This window comes from Phoca vitulina, unplaced genomic scaffold (assembly GCF_004348235.1).
Source record: "Phoca vitulina isolate PV1807 unplaced genomic scaffold, GSC_HSeal_1.0 scaffold10, whole genome shotgun sequence".
NCBI classification, from domain to species: Eukaryota; Metazoa; Chordata; class Mammalia; order Carnivora; family Phocidae; genus Phoca; species Phoca vitulina.
In genome coordinates this window covers 3,549,381-3,569,630 of record NW_022589713.1, presented here as the reverse complement: position 1 = coordinate 3,569,630, position 20,250 = coordinate 3,549,381, and the positions used below count along the sequence as shown (strand labels likewise).

The 20,250-nt window shown below is 39.2% G+C and overlaps 2 protein-coding genes across 10 annotated transcripts in view; one reads left to right on the top strand and one right to left on the bottom strand.

Annotated features, from left to right (window-relative positions):
- PLCH1 (phospholipase C eta 1) overlaps positions 1–20,250 on the bottom strand; it is a 203,495-nt gene that overhangs the window by 132,604 nt on the left and 50,641 nt on the right. For 4 of the 9 annotated variants that reach the window (XM_032408393.1, XM_032408394.1, XM_032408401.1 and 1 more), the window contains exon 1: positions 15,073–15,455. The exons of 4 other annotated variants lie outside the window; for them this stretch is intronic. In XM_032408393.1, the coding sequence (XP_032264284.1) occupies positions 15,073–15,166 (94 nt within the window). In that variant the 5' untranslated portion in view covers positions 15,167–15,455. Of the gene's footprint in view, positions 1–13,754; positions 14,355–15,072; positions 15,456–20,250 lie in introns of those variants that run through there. One more of the 9 variants, XM_032408400.1, reaches the window with a different exon arrangement.
- On the top strand, positions 15,154–15,455 carry LOC116634908 (40S ribosomal protein S29-like). The gene has a single exon (XM_032408403.1). It carries the CDS (start codon positions 15,180–15,182, stop codon positions 15,348–15,350), a length of 171 nt encoding a protein of 56 aa, XP_032264294.1. The 5' UTR covers positions 15,154–15,179; the 3' UTR covers positions 15,351–15,455.

The window sequence follows — 20,250 nt, the reverse complement described above, 5'->3', positions numbered from 1 at the left end:
AGAAACTAAAGGCATCTGAAATTGAGATTGCAGCAGGAAACTCCAAGGCCATTTCCAGCCGGCAAAAGTAGGTCTTATACAATAAGGACGTTTCAGTAGTTAATAGCTCCTAGAAACCTGTCATGTACACAACACTATCTTAAGGGGTGTAGAGATTTATGAAGGAAAACAGTACTGTTTCTGTCTCCGAGAAACATATATTCTCTCCTAATATCCTAGTATCAGAGGTGCTCTAACTATAGCTGCACCTGAACTTTAGCTAAATTATTTCAACTACAGCAGGAGTAGAGTAGTGGGGGTGGGTGGCTAAAATAATTCTTCTACCTGTTTACCCACATCAGTCTCATGAGTTTTGTCTCATCTTTTGTGCATTTGGATTTTACATTATTAAAAGAAAGTCAACATGTTCCTTTTTTTAAAAAAAATCACTTGTTGGAAAATAAATTGACAATTTTCTTTTTCTTATGCTACCTTAGGATGAGGGGCTCCCTTAGGGTGACTTCATAGGTAATTCAATTTCATATGAAATTTACCAAATAACACAGGTCTGATGTGTTCTGCAGAACATCCCATATAGCCCAAATCCCTATCTGCCTGTAGTTTTCAAACATAATGCCGCATGAAGAATGGGCATGTTGAAGAAAAGGGGAGGATGGTCCCCTTAGTGAATCAGCAGAATTTATAGAGAAAGCCTAACAACTGACCCAAATTGAAGCTGCCATCTTCCATATCCCAGCTGGGAGCCTATCACCTGTGTAGTTCAATAAAAGACCTTGAAAGCACTGCTTAGACGAGCTTATGATGGGGACAGTCACAAGAATTAGAGGAACAACTGTCATCATCTAAAAGCTTTTTGATCACAAGCCTGAGACTAGACAAAGTAGGAGGGCAGAGAGCACAGAGAATGCATTGCAACCAAATATCCCAGCCCCAGTGAGAACTCTGAACTATTCATTGATCTTTGCCTTCTAGGTATATGTATTTCTTTCTCCCTTTGTTTTGTAATTAAAAAGGGTATTAAATCTTTCGTTCCAATCGCAAAATTCCAAATATTTTATCAATAAACAATTATTGAGCATAGACTCCATGTAGGACATTATGTCTATTCTAAGGATACCAAGTGGAATGAGACCCTGTCCCTGCAAAAACGCCTCTTTTGTGGGGCGCCTGGGTGGCTCAGTCGTTAAGCGTCTGCCTTCGGCTCAGGTCATGATCCCAGGGTCCTGGGATCGAGCCCCGCATCGGGCTCCCTGCTCAGCGGGAGGCCTGCTTCTCCCTCTCCCATTACCCCTGCTTGTGTTCCTGCTTTAGCTGTCTCTGTCAAATAAATAAATAAATAAAAATTTTAAAAAAAAAAAAAACACCTCTTTTGTAAATGTGATTTAATCAATTTAGACAAGTGCCTTTGGTTAGATTTGGGTAACTAAGAATACGCATGGAGAAGTAAATCTTGACCCAGTTCTATCATTAACTAACTGCTGAAATCTTTTGTTCTCTTATTCTCTCTCCTCTTCTGCCCCCTCCCCCTACTTTTCTATAAACCAGCCAAAGTATTCAATCTCCTGATTATTACAGTTGAAGGAACTGTTGCTCCAGATATTAATGCCTATAAAAGTATCTCCCAGCAAAATTCTCCCTATCTGTCAAAGGTAAGGAGAGATCTGCCCATTCTTTCCATATCTTCTTTCACTAAGCTCTATGTGCCTCAAGCAGGGATGATGGGCTTATTTATCCTACCATCCTTGGCACTTAGTACAATGCACGATGCATAACAGCTACTGGACATCAATCAATGTTAGGTCAATGAACCTCCCCTCCATCATCTCGCTTACTATCTCTATATGCTAAATGCTGATTTGTATTGACTGGTTGACAGAAACTCTCATTTTGCCAATCATTAGAGGAAAAGAATGACTATATCAAGTTTGTACCACTGTTGTTCAGGCTGTTATGTCTTCAAACTAGCAAAAGTCAGGCTATGTAACAAGCAGAAACCAACATTAATGTGACAGTGCACTTGTAATATCAAAGCATTTCTCAGTCAACTGTCCATTACTCTGCTTTTTACTCCCTGCAATAATCATGCACTTAATATTTGCCAACCATAATGAGTTGAATAGTGGTACACTATAAACAGTTTGATGACTGTACCAATTATAATGATGTTCTAGAAAGGGCATTTCCTTATGTTTAGAAAAGAACCTGGCAAAGGCAACACAGTAGTGGGGATTCAGCTGGGAACTCAGAGTGCCTGATTATCTTGGCTATTTGGCTATTCTAAGAGTGCAAAGGAGCCCATAGTGTTCATCCTCTCTATGAAGGGGCATCTTTCCTACTGAAATTGCCTTCCAGCTGCATAATTTCTGAACTACAGGGCTCTACAAAGAGATTTCAGCCCCTCAGTAAAGATTCCCGGGGCATATGCTACATCTCAGACACTATTAAATACAAATGAATAATACCGCAGACACTCACAGTCTAGTCCAAAGGTTGGCAAACTTCTTTTGTAAAGAGCCAGATGGTAAACACTGTAGGTTTTGCAGCCATACAGTCTCATTCAACTTTGCATGTAGTGCAAGAGCAGCCTGAGAAAATGCATAAACTATGGAACATGGCTGTGTTCTAATAAAGCTTTATTTACAAAAATAGACAGCTGGCCAGGTTTGGCCCACAGGTTGTAGTTTGCCAATTCATGGTCTAATCTACAAGTCAGGTACACTTTTTTAAAAAAGCCAAATGGTGAGATCTGTGTTCAGGAAAGTGTCCTCCTTGTATTTGCATAACATCTCAGAGTTTATGAAGCTATTTCATTAGGATGACTCAAAATTTAACCTTCATACCAACACATTGTAGTGGATAGGTCTTAGTGTGCTCACTTTATAAATAAGAAAACTAATGCTCAAATAAATTCAAGAACTTGAAGACATTACACAGCGAGACCTGGAACTAGGAGTTGAGCTTCTGCCTATTAAGGCAGCATTTACTATGTGTTCACCAAAACCCATTCATTTCCTCTTCCTCCAGGGCACACACAGACTACACTTCCCAGGCTCCTTTGTGGTTAGGTCTGGCCATGCGCTTAGGTTCTGGCCAGTAGAATTTAGGCCTTGCCCATTAAAATTTCCTCATGAAAATCTGCACGTGATTCTCTATTTTCTTTTCCCCTTTCAGTTGGCTGGAGAGGGGACACACCTCGGGCAACCTTGTGAGTCCTATGTTGACAAGAGCAGAACCACAAGACAGAAGGAGCCTGAGCCCCTGAATCACCACCTGGAAGAGAACCACTCACCCAGGAACACCTGTGAAAGCAGCATGAAATGTGTATTAAGCCCTAAGGATACAGAGCTTTAATAATTTTACAATGGCTAGTATGCCTTAAGTAATGCGGCAGAGGTATGAAAGATGGAGTTTACCAGGCTCATGAGGCAGAAGAGATCATATTTCTGACAAGGGATATATCCAGAAAAACAAAGGATGCCTTCAAGAAAGAACAAATTGTTCTAAATGGTTTGACGGTGGTTTACTACCTAAGCAACAAAGAAGAGGCAGCAAAGATGAACATCGGAAAAGTACAACACTGAGGAAAAAGGACTTGGAAAGAACAAGAGACCTGCTGTTAGCACACCCAACCAGAAGAAGAGGCTGAAAGCAGTGAGATCACCTCAAGGGTCTCGGGACAGCACTGGCCTAATCAGAGCACAGCTGGGAGCCTATATATTAATAACCAGATTTTTTTAAGTAGATTTGATTTTTATCTTTTCTCAATGGAATATATGCTAATTACAAATGTGCAAAGGATTAGGAAGAACAAAATAATACATAATCCTGTAGTCAAAGATAACTGGTATTACTAGTTCGAGGCATAAACTTCGGAGCTTACGTTACCTTTTTTTATGCACATACATTTAGGCATTAAGAAAAAACTGTCTACTAGTGTACGTTTAGGTTGTTCGCCTTTTCTTGCTATTACAAAAAAACATACTGCAATAAACATTCCTATCACCATATCTTTATGCAAATGTGCAAGTGCTTTTATAGGAATAGTTTCTGGAAGTAAAGCCACTGAGCTGAAGCGTTCGTCTACTGTCAAACTGACATCCAGAAACACTAATTCAAATTCCCACTGGCAGTACAGAAAAGTGCCCATTTTCACACACCTCTGCCGACACTAGATACCACCTGGGGTTTTTTTGGTTTGTGTTTTCTTATCCTTTGCCTGTCAGGTAAGGTAAAACACACACACACAACTGTATTTCATTCTTTTAATTTTTGAGAACACGGTTAAAAATTTTTCAGTCCTCTTCTTTGTATTTTTTAAAACATCCTCTTTGGCTTGTGGAAAATCCTTAATCCACAACCCTGAGAAGTTACCTTTGGTAAGGGGACAGGGTGCTTAATTTATGCAACAGTCTAAGTGACTAGAAGCTGAGCAACTTTTAGATTTGAAAAACAGCGTGAAACAAGTTAGAACAAACGATCAAATATTAGTCCTCAGGGGATATGGAGTATTGTGGGTAAGCTGTGATTATCAGAATTGAGTAGGAAATGTGTTTCCACATTTATGTACTCTAAATAATAAGCTGCCTTGCTAATTAAAATCAACTAAGGACTTGTTTAACTTACTAGTCCCTTAGGTTTTTTTCTTTCACACCTTTGTCATATGCTTGACTTTGGTTTTGGTTATGTAGTAGCTAGGCAAAAGGGTAAGTACACAAGGGTTAGAGGAAAAATACAAAGAGAAAACTGATACAGATTGTCAATCCTGAGGGAAAGAAAGGTGTGTGTGTGTGTGTGTGTGTGTGTGTGTGTGTGTGTAACACAGATACTAAAATGAGCAGGCATATGTGACTAGGGGAAAGATGTAACATTTACTTAAGGCTTAGGTACCAACCACTGGGCAAGACTTGTCACACACATCATCTCATTAATCTTTGCAATTCTTTGAAAGGCACAGAATCAGTATTTTTTTAAATGAGGAAAATGAGTGCCAGAGAAATTGACCCAAGTGATTACCCAAAGAGTTAAGCTGTTATTAGAACTTTTGGTTGTTTCCTGCTGCTATTTTACTCCAAATCCCATAACTCTCCTCCCGCCCCCCACTGCACCAGAACATTGAAAAAGTCCTAGATTAGAACTTCTGGGGCTCTCCCTGACACTAGTGTCCTTCTTTTCTCATTGGGGATACAAAGAAACAAAGAAATGATAAAGAAAGAAGAGAACAGGTTGCATGTGAGAATGGGAAAAGATCCCAGCAATATGAATAAAAAACAAGAAAATAAATTTAAGTATTGAGTAAATGAGAATTAAAGAAATTGAACAAAGAAGTGTAAACTTAGAATTGTATCTGGAAGACAATAATACATGAGTACAGGATAAAGAAGTAGCACAAAAAAGCAAGGGCATGGAATCCCCCCCTCACACACACACACGTATTACTCAAAAGAAGAAATTAAAAAAAGAAAAAAAAAAACAACAGTTAGAAGCCACAGAATTATAAAAGTGGATGGTTCAACCAAGAAATGTTATGTCCAGCCTCTTAAACTTGACCTGTTCTTAAGGAAAGAACCCATTTTCCATTCTGTTACTATACCTTATCATATGCTGCTTTCCCCACCACCTTCTTTAAATGCAGTGACCAAAACTGAACTCCCTCCTCAAATAAGGGTGATATCCACCCGGTGAATAGAAAGAGAACGTTAGCCAGGGCTGCAGACATTATTTGCACTGACCACTGACAACTTCAGAACTCCAACACTTTGTTGCTCTCTATGCTCTTCAGGGCTTTTGCCAATATTTGTGTTGCTTTGTGTTGGTTCTTAATGATACTTCTCTGAACTTAGAACAAGAAAAATCATGGAAAGCATCTTAGGACGATCTCGTAGACCAAATAAAAGAGTAGGCAACTGCTCCAACGTGTTACAGCTAATACACATCAGAGCCAGGGTAATACGCAACCATGGATTCTCATCTTCATGGACTCGCATATCGCTTTATAAATCAAATATAGTCTAAATTTTATTTCTGTGAAAAGAGAAGGGAAATGAGAAAACTAGGGCAAGGAAATTTAGAAACAAAAAGGAAGACTTTGTGGAGGAAAAATCACAACCAGTAGAAGAGTGAGTGCCCAGCGTGGGAAAAGTAAGAAACGCAAGCGTAAGGAGAATGGAACAGCTTCATTCTTCGTTCCTTTTATTCCTCCTTTGTCCCCTTGTGTATATCTTGCTTCCATCCACCACTTCTTCAGGAAAAAAGGTAGACATTTGAGACAGGAAAAAGTAAGTAAATAGAGAATATGAAATAAAGTTCAGAATGACTATGCACCAGAATGACTATGAGAAGAGCTCTGGCCAAATTCTTTATGTAAGATTAAAATCACATGATAAAGAAGCAACTTGAGACATGGTCCCTCTCCCTCCCCATCCCACCACCAAAATTTATATATCCCTATTTATTATACTCCCCATGCCTGCCTTCTCTCATTTTCCAAGCAGATTTTCTGGCCTTTTCATTTTTCAAAACACCAGTAAGAACATGAGAAAAGAAGTGAGTAAATTTTAAAAATGCAAAAATGAGAGAATAAGGAAAGCACAAAATAACTGAAGTTAACCTTAAAACCTTAACACCAAGAGAACGCTCACAATATAAGAGGCATTTAGTTACTAGATCCAGGCTGAAGTCCTGTCTCATGTTCCTATGGGGGCTCAACAAGTAGCAACGGGAAGGTAGGTTGTGACATGGCCCACACGATTTATATTTTTCATTGTCCTTCTTCATCACATACAAGTGTAGTTCCCTGTGGGACCTCCACTAGTGGAGTGGCTCCTTTCTGTATGTGTGTACACACATTTACACGCACTCCTGGAAGGACGCCAAATGAAGTAACAACTATGGTGACATCTAAGGAGTGAGAAAGGCGAGGAGCAATTTTACTTAGTACTTAATATGAATCAATACTGCTTGATTTTTTAAAAATAGTCATCAGATATAATTTTGGACATTCAAAATAAAGAATAAAGAAAAGGGCAAATGATGACAAATGAACTTAGATATGAGAGAAAAAATGTGCAAGGAGAAATTATAAAAGAGAGAGTAACACAGCAGTCCTTTAAAGCTGTCTTTTATTTTGTCCCTTCTCTTCTGATTTTATATCTATATTTGGGAGGAGGGGTGTCTCAGACCCCCTGCCTGTATATTCTCTAAAGGTTTATCTTTTCACAACCTACCTGCAAAAACAGACAATACGGACCCTGATTTTAAAAGGCAAGAAGCAACAGTTCACTGAATTAGATGAAAACCTTATATTACACACATCCACAATCATGACTTACTCTTTAAACAGATCAATAGAAATAATCATTTACCTTTCTTCAAAGAGACAGCTGAAGGACTCTTAACTCACTCATGATAGCTTCTGTTTTGTTGACAAGTAATTAGAGATAGCAGTGGATCGTTTGTAAAAACCTCCATGCCTAGGGTTCATGGCCTTGATATGCTGAACCAATTTCTCCAGTAGATTGCAGAACCGTTTATCAATCCTTCATGGTACTTCTTTTTTCCCCCAAAATACCACGTTCTCTTAAAATACCACTCTTTTTTCCTCAACTACTACTTTTATATCACCCATCAACTCCAAAGCTCATCGTCTTCTTTCCTTCTTCATTAGATCCAGCCCAAACTCCTCAGGGGGATATTAAAAACCTTGCAAGATCTGGTCCCACCCTATACCCATTCTTACCTCCACTGCTTCCCTATGCCAAGCCCAATGTCAACTACCTCACAGCTCTTCCTTCTCTTAATCAGGAAGTACTCAGCTGCAGGCCCATTTACTCCAGGGAACACCATATGCAGAGAGAAGAAATTAAACCAAGATGTCTCTATAAAAATGGTAATGATTTTTTTTTTTTTTTTAACAGAGAAGGCAGTCAATTGTTTCTTGCCTCTGTATCTTACCAACTCCAAGAAAGTAACAGCATCACTAACAGAAAACCTGACTGCAAGTCCAGGCTCCAAAGTAGGCCAACAGTATTCAAATGTCAGCTCTACCAATTACAAAATTACACTATGACCTGGGGCAAGTTATTTTGCTCTCTGTACCTCAGACTCATCATCCCCAAAGTTGAGATAACAACTTTACTCATCTCATTGAGTTATGATGAAGATTGTTAGTTTTCAAAATGACTTTTAAGTACTCGATTTTTTTTAATGAATTTGATGCCATCATCTGGTATAGAAATCTCCAGAATCTACCCTTTTTTCCTCAGATACCATGTTCTGAAGCAGTATCCTTAACTAAAATTAAGCAATTAAAAATTAAATTAGGTGATTACTTGCTCTGGTGAACATTCATGTAGTCACAATCACATAACTTTATGCAGTCATAGTATGTAAACTTTGCTTATTGATATTAAACTTTTAAAATCAACCTATGATTGAAACATGGAAGGAGTAATGATGAATACTGAAAAAGAATGAAAAAATTATTATATGTGCGAAAAGTAAGGAGGGACAAGTGAGAGAAAGGATTGGTAAAGGGAGTGCTATGATCATTAGGTAGAGTAATTTCTATTTGGCAGAGCAGGGGAAAAAAGTGTAAGTGAAATTGTTAAAGTTACAAAGATAGCCAACCAATAAAGTAACTGAAAGAGATGTGGGGATGCTACTAGCGAGCTAATTCCTCATCTACCATAGAAGAAAATCAATAGATGATATCAAAAATGGAAAAATCAACAGAGAGTACTATAAATATATCATTCAGAGATATGAAAGTAACACTAAAACCCTATGAAAAGGATAGTAAAAGAGTTAAAAGTAATTTATTTAGGAAAGAGGTGGAGAGGGTTAAGAGAAGAAAACAGACTTCTTGTACTAGTTCTTTCATACTACCGTGTTTAAAATGGCATACATTCAGACTGAGCGTGCCTACCAAAAGCAGCTGACCATCTTTCAAAATAAGAGGGTCCCGCTTGGAGAAAATGGCAAGTAGAAGCTCCCGTGATACTACAAAAATATCAGTCTGGGCTTCAAGATTCCCAAGGAGGTCACAGAGGGCATGTATATTGACAAGAAATGCCCCTTTATTGGTAATGTCTCTATCCAAAGGCACATTCTGTCTGGTGTGGTGACCAACATGAAGATGAAGAAGACCACTGTCGCCCACCAAGACTACCTCCACTACATCCAAAAGTACAACCGCTTCAAGAAACACCACAAGAACATGTCTGTGCACCTGTCCCCCTGCTTCAGGGATGTCCAGATTGGTAACATCGTCACAGCATGCAAGTGCTGACCCTTGAGCAAAACTGTGGTGTTTCAACATGCTCAAAGTCATGAAGCCCCTTCACAATACCAACTAAAACCACCACAAGAATTAACCTGACAAGAAATGTAGACAACCTACATGAAGAAAAATAACTCTAGGGGTGCCTGGGTAGCTCAGTCGATTAAGCGTCTGACTCTTGGTTTCATCAGTTCAGGTCATGATTTCAGGGTCCTGGGATCAAGCAGTGAGTGGAGCCCCGTGTCAGGCTCCGTGCTCAGCAGGGAGTCTGCTCGAGATTCTCTCTCCTTCTCCCTCTGCCCCTGCCTTCCACTCATGCTGTCATGCTGTCATGCTCTCTCTCTCTCTCAAAAAAATCTTAAAAAAAAAAAACTCTAAATCTTTACTGACATTAAAAAAAGACTTAAAATTTAGTGAGTCCTACTATGCTCCTGAAAGGCAGAATTCAGTGTCTTAAAGTTAGTGATTCACCTCAGTTATTCCATAATCAATGCAATCCCAATTTAAAAAAAAAAGAATCCAAACAGAATTACTTTGGGGACTATCCAGGCTATTTCTAAAATTTATCTAGAACAGAAGGTACATGAAAAGAGCAAAAAAAAAATTGAATAAGAACAATGATAAAGAACTCACCCTACTAGATAGTTCAGAACTAGACTAATTGATCTATGAAACAGAATAAAGTACATAGTGTCATGAGCTTCACTTTCTTCATTAAATAGGGAAATAGTAATTTTTTAAAAATTTAATACCAAGATATGGCCACTGACCTCCCTACTCTGTTATATTTGGACTGATTACACAAGCAGCATGACAACATTCAAATCAATGTCTTATAACCTAAAAAAGGTTGAGTTGGAGTGCTCTGAGCTTCTTGGGGAAAACATTTCTCGTTCTCTGTAGAAGAAAAACAGAGGGACGCCTGGGTGGCTCAGCTGGTTAAGTGTCTTCCTTCGGCTCAGGTCATGATCCCAGGGTCCTTGAATGGAGCCCCATATCTGGCTCCCTGCTTGGCGGGAAGCCTACTTGTCCCTCTCCCAACCTTGTGTTCTCTCTCGTGCTCTCTCTCTCTCTCTCAAATAAATAAATAAAAATCTTTTAAAAAAGAAAAACAGAGCTACTCATAATCAGGCAAAATTCTGTCTAATAAAAAGAGGTTATAAACTTAGTAAGAGCAGAAATGTTAAATTTCACATCAGGTAATTACCTACTTATAGCTAATATATTCGAATCAAATGCAAGATAGTAACTAGATAAAATGTGCATACAGAGGAAGAAGCAGTGTGAATTCTAGGGCAGCTTTGATCAGGGGCAAAGGACACCAATGTAGACTTCAGAGTCCAATATTTTCTCGTGAAAGGTCTAAGCTAAGAAAGCTGAGACCATTGTACTCTCACCTATCTACTGCAAGAGCCGCCTGGTCTCCCTTGCTCTAGTCGCATCTCTCCCCTCAGTCTCTAAACTGCTGTCAGAGATCTTTCTGAAATTCAAATCAGATTAATCTCTCCCCAGCTTAAAACCTTCTCCTTTGGGTGGGGGGCAGGGAGGGAGCAGGGAGAAATAATGTCCAAATTTCTTAGCCTGGATTATGAAGTCTTTATTATAACACCCGGCCTTTGCCTACTTCTTCATCTTCAATCCTTGCTTATCTACCAGATATAATCCTTCTTATTCTTCAAGGCTTAGCTCAAATATTACCTCCAGAAATCCTTTGCTTACTTCTCCACACTCCAGCTACCACTGGAATGTTCTTCTATTACAGTGTTACCATAATTACAGTGATATAAGCTTGTCTTTGTACTATACTATGAATTACTGAAAAAAAGGTTAATACTTTTATTCACTTTCATATCCCCCACCAGCACTTTGTATATAAAGCATTCAATATATCTTTGTACCAATTAATTATTAACAGTTATGGATTCCATGAGAAACTCTCAGTTTTCCCCTCCCTTGTACAAAGAATTCAAATGACACAAAGAGAGAAATCACAAGTATCTAAAATGTTTAGCATCTCCTAAAAGCAAAAATCCGTATGATTAAAAAGAGTAGGTCCAGCCATCATGATCTGGGAATTGGAGGGCTCAATTCCAGCCACAAATCTACCTCATGTCTTAGAGAAAAATGTGCAGCCTATTTTTCTTTTCCTCCTTAAAAGAGTAAGGTAGCTATGGTTTCTTCCTGCTCTAGAAATCTAGGACTCACTCCTACAGTGACATCAGCATAAGGCGTTCAATACACAGTGTGCACACTGCTGTCATGTAGGTTATAGTAAGCCAAGGGGAAAATTAGTAGCAGATGCAACCAAGGTTCTAGGTCAAAGTGTTTTTTATTTGCACTCTTGAACAAATACAATTTCTCTTCAATTAAAGTAGATGAAATGTGCATTAACCTTATTTCTAGAATTATATCATCTTACATTTCTGGGGTCTTTCTATCTTCCAAATGCTTTCAGAGGCATTATACCAGTAATTCTTATAACAACCTTGTGAAGTAAGAAGTAGTATTAGCTCTTGTTGCTAAAAGGGAGGTTGGGGTTCATAGACATAACAAGATTATAAAAACATTCGCCTTACATGCCTGAAGCTTCCTCTGACTTCTGTTTTTATGTTGTAATTCAAGTACCTTACAGTTTTGACGGTTATGAGATGACTTCCATCTCAGAGGCTTAGTACATTATACTAAAATTTGAGGCTAATAATATCTTCCTAAGTAAATGCATAAGGACACAATGTAGGAGCAAACATGAGTTTTACACTTAATATACAGTTTTGAGACTAGGGATATACCATCAAAACTCGGGTTTCTTCTCTTTGGTCTTTCTGGTTCTGAATGAACATTTTTCAACTTTATAGCCTCATCAATTGAAACCACTTCCACTTACACTGTTTAATAATAAATACAACTCAGATTTGATGAAAATTAGAATCTACTAATTTTATACACTCTGAAATGGAATTGATCTGTATAATTTAAGATATTTCCCTTAAAACTGTTCTGGAATTCAAAAGAAAGTTTTCTTTAAAAATAGTCTTGCCATCCACTAAGATTAATACCAAGATGGGCAGTCAGTAAAGAAATTTTTCACTCAGCAAAATGAATCATTAAAATAATTGAAAATAAGTAAAATATGAAATATATGCTCATGAAAAAGAACCTCTGATAAGACCATCTGTACGTGAAAACATCTTCCCTGAAACAAGACACCTTACATTCATCCACTTTAAAAGCTTATGTAACTAGAAAAATTCACTCAAATTGCCATCATGTTTCACTTTAACTTTAATTCAATCTTAAAGATTACTTATATGGTAAAAGTAATGGAAATCATTTTCATCATTATTTCTGTGATGTGCAAAGAAAGACAATCCTGATAGTATGCTGTGCCTTTCAACTTACTCCTATATTCAGCATACAGGAGAGTTTCCAAACATATTGAGACAAAACTCTAAATGGAAAATCCTTCCGACAAACTGCATATTGAGTTAACCAAATCCCCAAATCCTACCCTATTTCTATATAAAAGTCCTTCTCAGGCTTCGAAAACTCAGCTGTGCTCCGGAAATCTCATCCATGGTCTAATTTATATTTTGAATAAAAAGCAGGCATCAATGCTGGAACTGTGAACATGACACAGTGAAGTTGATACCATAAACTAGCAACAGTCTCAAGACAGGCTCTCACGTGGAGCACTGACATGATAAAGTTACATCTGAGTAGACGCACATGAATAATGTGAAATGACAGATGAATCTCAGTTGGAAGACAAGTTTAGAAGACATTTCTTGACATGTCATTTATTCTGTCTGACCAGGCAGGAATATTCCTTATAATTCAAGAACAATCTCCATATATTTTAAATTTCTGATCTCCTAACTCATACTTTCAAATGTTCCTCTCATGCTATGGGAACTGACAGATTCTAAGAACATGATACATTGATTCTGCCTCCATTTTATCTATGCTGAGTACTTAAACCATGTCATTTTATAAAGCTAATTATTTTCACTACACATGCCTCTCTTTAACTGATACAAATGGGGAATCATTGTGTCCAGATTATTGTAGAAAGTTAAAATACAGCTTTACTCATTATTCAAACTGAATAAGAAATGTTTAAATTAAAACTCACTGTTCATCGGTGTCAAATACAATTTTTAAGCATATCTACATCCTTGACTTGTAACCTAAGAATACAATGGTTTTGTCACTGACCACTTTATTACAATGCACTTCCAATTCATCAGCATGCAAATTTTACTGTTACAGAAGTATACATTTGCAAGAAAAAAACCACTTTGCCTCATCAGAAATACTTTACGTTTTCATCTCACATTGAAATAGAATATCTCAATTATGTTGTCAAGAGTTCAAATAAACATTTTAACCTAACTAAACATAAAATAAAATAAGAAATGTATCCCATCTTTCACTAGGACTATTCCACTTACCTTAAAATTAGTAGTATGACTCTTACCTTTTTCTGGACTTAAGTTTTTATACACTTCAAGGTCTGCCATTAAATTTAATATTGTTACACATTATTGGCAAGAGCAGTCAAATTTCTTTCTAAAGGCAAAGCCTTTTTCTGAAACACATCTCCAAAAAGGAAAAGAAAAAAAAAAAAGGCAAAGAAATCCTCAGCAGCCCCAAGAACTTGGCTCATGCTGCCCTTTATGGCATGATGAGATCTTCACAATTCAGGCTTTATAGTGTGGAGAAAATAAATCCGTGAGATATGATTATAGAACTTTGTCCCAAAGTGAAAAGCACAGCCAGATAAGAGCACTGGAAGCATCTGCTCAGGGCTGCCGCTATTGTAGGAGTGCAGGCGCTGTGACTAGTTTGGGTATGAGACGTGCATGCTTAGTGCAGGGCTTAAAACCCTCCAGGCATTATGCACATTTAATGTCTGGGAAGTGTAGTTCTTTAGCCTTCAAAGAAACCCTCCTCACCTACAGAGGCCATTGAGAAACACTGATTACCATGGTAGTGACGCAGGCTGAATGCAGAAAATGAACATGCACACACACAGAGACACACAGAAGCGCGCACACAGACACGCACACTCTCGGAAGCAAACATCACTCCACTGGAGGCAAAAACAGTCTGTTAAAAAATAAGCTATCTGTGGTCCTCTACACAGTACACTACTTTGGTGCCAGTCCGGGTAAGCACATATTATTGACAGCGCTGATGCTTTTCCTTGATTTTTGTCCTTATTCCACACACAAACATAGCCATGATTATAGAAGAGACTGGAATGTTTCCAATTTAGAATGAAAGAGGTTACAGTTTCCAAATACTTGGGCAGTGATGGCTACTTCTCAGGTAAAAATCACATCCCTGTGGGCAAGTTAAGTAGCAAGAATGGGTCTGAAAAAGCCAGTTTTTAGTGAATGAACCAGCATATTATTAAAGTACAATTTTCCCTAAAATATACAAAAGCATTTATTTGCATGTTTTATCAACTTCTTTAGAGAGATAGGTAGACAGACAAAGAGACAGGGCATGTCTTTCACAAGCAATTTACTGTAGTCTTGCATTTAAGAGTTGTAACTAGGTCTCTCCATCCTGAGCATTAACTCCCTTCCTCCCAGAATTCTCTAATATCAATGCCTCTTGCCATTTCCTTCTCCCTGGCTTCTGCTGAGCCCCTGACAATCCCAGCACTACCTATTCTGTAAATGTCAGCATTAACCCCTCTACTCCACCCCCATCAGGACCACCCAGCCCAGACCACTAACCCATCCCTCTCCCCTGAGGTATCATGCTCTACCCCACTTCCCATTCACCTGTTTCCCAATTGGCATGCCCCTCATCCAATTTGCAAACCCCACTGTTTACTCTTAAATCCTCCGAGAAATCTGGCCTTTTGCCTCGTTGCATCCGAGAGAGCAAGATGGGTCACCAGCAGCTGTACTGGAGCCATCCGAGGAAATTTGGCCAGGGTTTTCATTCTTGCCGCATCTGCTCAAACCGGCACGGTCTGATCCAGAAATACGGCCTCAATATGTGCCGCCAGTGTTTCCGTCAGTACGCGAAGGATATAGGCTTCATTAAGTTGGATTAAGTGAACTTCCTTGAATTGGTCATCCAAGATAACCTACCTTAACTGCAGATATCCAAGATACCTACTTTAATGCCAACTCATTGTACATAAAATAAAAATACTTCAATTATGAAAAAAAATCCTCTGAGAAATCTGAATGTCAAAGATGTGTGTGTGAGTATGCATAATTAGGATATCCTTCTTGCAAGACTGCATCAGATACACACACACACACACACACACACACACACACACACACACACATACAGCTATACAAAATAGCAGTTAAGAGTTTAGGAGCCCATCTACCTGGGTTCAAATTCTGACTCTGCCACCAACCATCTGTGTGATCTGGGGTAAGTTACTTAAATGGTCTGATCCTTGGTTTCCTTATTTGTACCATAGGCATAATAATAGTTCCCACTTCAAATGTTATTGCAATAATTTAATACGCATAAAGTGCTTAGAATCAATTATTTTGTAGTATCTTTATCATACCATGGTTATTAGTCTTGAAATCCTTTAGATCAACCTAGAAATGCAGTGGAGTTCATTGTTTAATCTGAACGAACCAGTACTTTAAATGTAGAGTGGTACCCCCAAATTCGAGGTATCTCAGAAATACCCACTCCTGTTAAAATAGTTCAAATGATTAATACTCCTAGGTAATCTTATACAAAAAGACACTAGTGTTCCCAAGACACAAAATGAGTGCCAAATGATGGGTTTCTAGTTCCTCTGACTTGCCAGAACCAAAGCTACCTGAAAAGCAAAGGCATCTTTAGTCAATTTCTCACTCGGTCCAGAAAATAGATGGAGACCCAAGTGCTCCCAAGAGAGACTGGCGAACCTCCCCTTCCCTTTTCTTCCAAAGATTCCCCACCACAATCCTGGGAGAGTCAGGAGAGAGGAAGGGAGCAAACTGCTCCTCCCCCTCCTCATCCACAGGGAGTCTTCTCCCAGTAGCTTCCTCATGCTTCTTGCCCTCTAGCCATCAAAGCTCCCCAGGCTCCTCCCTGGAAAGGCTGACCTATGGCTCAAACATGAAGCCCAACACCACAGCGATGGGCAGTTCCTCAGGTTTATCCTGAATGGCAGGGTGAGCAAGCAGGTGGAGGAGCCTCTAGAAAGCAGGCATGGCCCCTGAATATGCGTTTGACCACCAAGGAAAACTCATGGATTTTTGAGAGTCCAGAAATATCTACACCATATTATATATCCAATTCTTCAGCGGCAGCAAGTAATTCTCTGTGCAGCCCGTTGGAAAGACTCATACTGAAACACCTATTCTAGGGTCGGCAGAGACACTGGATGACTGACACGTCACCCCTAGTTACTCCCCAGAGTTCTCCCAGCAGAAGGTCATGTATAATGTCAAGTCTAGGTCAACAGGCTTTCGGGGTCAAAGGAAGCACCGGGTCACCTCAACAACCACACAGCTTTGGAATGTTTAACTTCTTACCTGAAATCCTCATTTGAAAAGATTGGGCTTTTTCCAGAGTAGTTCTAGCACAGTACTTGGCATATATAATAGGTATCTCATAACCCCTCATTAGCTGTCTCTATTTCTAACCATTAGACCTACCAGGGAATTATCTTCCACCAATCAGGTAAAAGAGAAAAGTGTCTCCGAGTTCAGCTTGTCAATTTACAATGAGTGAAGGACTTTAACCTAAAGCCATCTGACAGCAATGCCCTTACCTTTCACACCTGAGTTCTACTTCTGATTTCTCACAGACACATCACAGAGTAACAGGCTACAGCATGGGCTTCAGAGTCAGATGGAGGAAAATCTAAGTCCCAGCTTTGTCCCTCATTCACTGCATGATCTTGGGGAAGCTTATGGGTAGGGTGGCCAGATAAAACAGAACACCCAAGTAAGTCTGAATTTCAGATAAACTTCAAATAATTTTTTAGTGTAAGTATGTCCCATGCAATATTTCCTGTACTTTTATTTGTTAAATCTGGCAACCCAATGGAAGCGGGCCTCTCTAAGCCTAAATAGCCTCATGTGGAGACTGCAGTACCCACCTCATAGGCTATTTCTGAAGAGTAAATGAGCTAGTATAGGCCAAGAGCCACCTGCCAGGGCCTGGACAAATAAGTACTCAAAATCCAGAAGTTAAGTGAATGGCCACTCCAATCACTGGTTGGATAGAACTTTATTTAATCAAGTCACATGCTGAAGAGGTGATACACTATACCATCTCCAGACATACCTTAATCTCACCAGTTACATAATTCCAAAATGAGACAGACCAATTCAGGGCACGTGTCTGCCCCGAGACCCCCAAGTCCAATTAGAAAACCTACTGACACAAACATGGGAGCCACATCGCTTTGTGAGGCAATTATTATAAAAGCTACCATTTACCAAACACCGTAAACATTACCTTCTCTAATCTTCATGAAAATTCTGCAAGGAGATATATTAGTACTCCTATTTTAAATTTAGATAAGGAAACAGATTCAAGTTGGACACGATGTCCAAGACTGCACAGCTGTGCTAGAACCAGGCTTCAAACTCAAGCTAACTCCAGGGTCCAGATCCTTCCCACCGGCTCTATGCTTCAGGTCATGAAAACCATCTACAAGATTTCAGACCGAACTTCAGAATTCCTCACTCTTCCCAGTTAGAGAATATTCCCACGATGGCAGAAGCTGTTAGGGCCTCTGGCTTGGGAACAAAGAGAGGCTGAGTAAGCAAAATTGTCTGGAAAACCATAATCTCAAATTAGCCATTCAATTTTTAAAGCACAGTCACAGTTTTATGTGCATTCGAAGTAGTACAAAAGTAGTACTAGAGGTGAGCAGAAGTAACTTCACGGTGAAAGAGCCTCTGGGTGGTGTCCAACCACACCCTTCCACAGACCCTGTCCTCCAGCCCCTTAACTCAAAGCGCCTCGGTAACTTAGTGAGGAGTTGATTTCACAGGACCTTACACACACTGCTGATAAATTGTAAATTAAGAGCATAAATTTTAATAAAGCCATCAGAAATATAAAAATGTATATACAAGAATATTTCATTAGTACTAGTTATTACAATTACTGCCAACAATCTAAGTGCCAATCAACAAGGGAATGATTAATAAAATATGTATTCATATTTTAGAATACTGTCTAGCCATTAACAATGTTTGAGACATTGCCATTACCAGGAGAATGTCTGACATTCTATATGAAAAAAAGGATACAAACTAAATATACAATATTTTAATTATGTAAAGTATTTGTGTATAGAAAGAGAATGAAGGACTAGAAAAATATATGAAAAAGATTAACAATGGGATATCTAGGTATTTTTCTTTTCTTATGAAATTTAACTATATTTTAATTTTTTAGAACTAGCATTTACTTCTTTTATTCAGGGGGAAAAAAAATACCATTTTTTAAAGTCTAGCCAGTTTAGTAATCCTCAACTAGGGAGGAAATAATCCCTTCCCATTGGTGTATTTAAATGATGGAGAACTTCATTTGAGAATTACTGACATTTATGAAGCACTGACTATATTTCAGACACCTCTCCTAGCATTGTAACATACTTTATTTAATCCTTACAATGCCCGTATGAGTGAATTAAGTATAATCCTTTCTCTAGTTTCCAATGTAGAAACTGAGGCAGAGGGAAGTCAAGTAACGTCCTTGAGCTGGCCCAGGAAATGTGATAGACCTGAAATTTGAATCCCCACAGTCTGTCTTCAGGGCCAGTGTTCTTCACCAGATAAGATAGTCTGGAGATCTTGAGCATGTCATTTATAGCCTGCAATCTATTTTTTCATCTGAAAGCCTCGTAGAGCACCAAAGAGAATTACTAGAGCTTAATTCCTTTTATGAAATTCCACAGTGCCCTCAACTACACAGGAAACCCCAAATCCTCAATATACTATAGCAAAATCACCAATGTAACTACACAGACAGATGAAACCCCAACAAGAATCCTACACATACTTGCAAAATCAACGAGCTCCAGGGAGAGACATGCTCTCAGGATGAGCAAGCACATTGGCTTTCATAAAACAGAGGGTATCTACCTATCCGCTGTGGCATTGTTCTGTCTGAGCCTCCCTTCTTCACCCCAAGCTGGTTCAGGTCATTCTGGGGACACTGGGCACCAGTCCTTCATCAAAATCCCCTGACCACTCAGGGCTATCTGTACTTACTAGCCCTCCCGAGCAGTATCTGGCCCTGAAGTAAGTGCAGCACCATCCAATTACTTGGTCTATGTGAATCACAGAGATGAAAGAAGAACAGCTCGCTGAAGGGTAGAGACTTTTGCCCCCGAGTTTCTGTGGGATAGCACCGGAAATCTCCTCTCAGTTTATATTTACAATGGACTCAACTCACTAGATGAAAGCTGCTGCAGTCATTGCAGACCTGAGGTTAAATGGATTAAAAACAGTAAGGCTCACGTATCAACTCAAACACACCAGCATGGAACACACCTATAGCCTATTCATCACCAATGCATTTAAGGAAATCACTATTATAGGAAGCTCCGAAACCCCTGTCAGGACTATCCCAGAAAATTGCTAGAACTTTTGTATCAAGTGCCATGGAACAAAACGGAACACTACCGTGAGTTCATTTTCAAAGAAAAAGTTAAGCGCTCCTCAAAGGTGTATGCAATGTACTTAAATGCCCAATGGCAGAAATCATGATAACCTTGCCACTCCTGCATGGTCCTTTACAGTCTACCCCTTACAAAGTCCTTTCAGGAACAGATGGCTCCGTGAACCTGACAACAGCTGTATGAAGTGGGCAGGAGCACCACGATCATCTGGCCCCCATAGATGAGGAAGCTGAGCCTCAGAGAGTCTTCATGACTTGCCCAAGATCACAAAACTCATGTTGCACAACAGTGCAGGGGCCGGGGGTTACCTGAAACTGGGCTTTCTAATCCAAACAGTGTTCTTCCCACA

Coding starts and splice junctions, on each gene's coding strand:
- LOC116634908 (XM_032408403.1), top strand. CDS start 15,180: ATGGGTCACCAGCAGCTGTACTGGAGCCATCCGAGGAAATTTGGCCAG.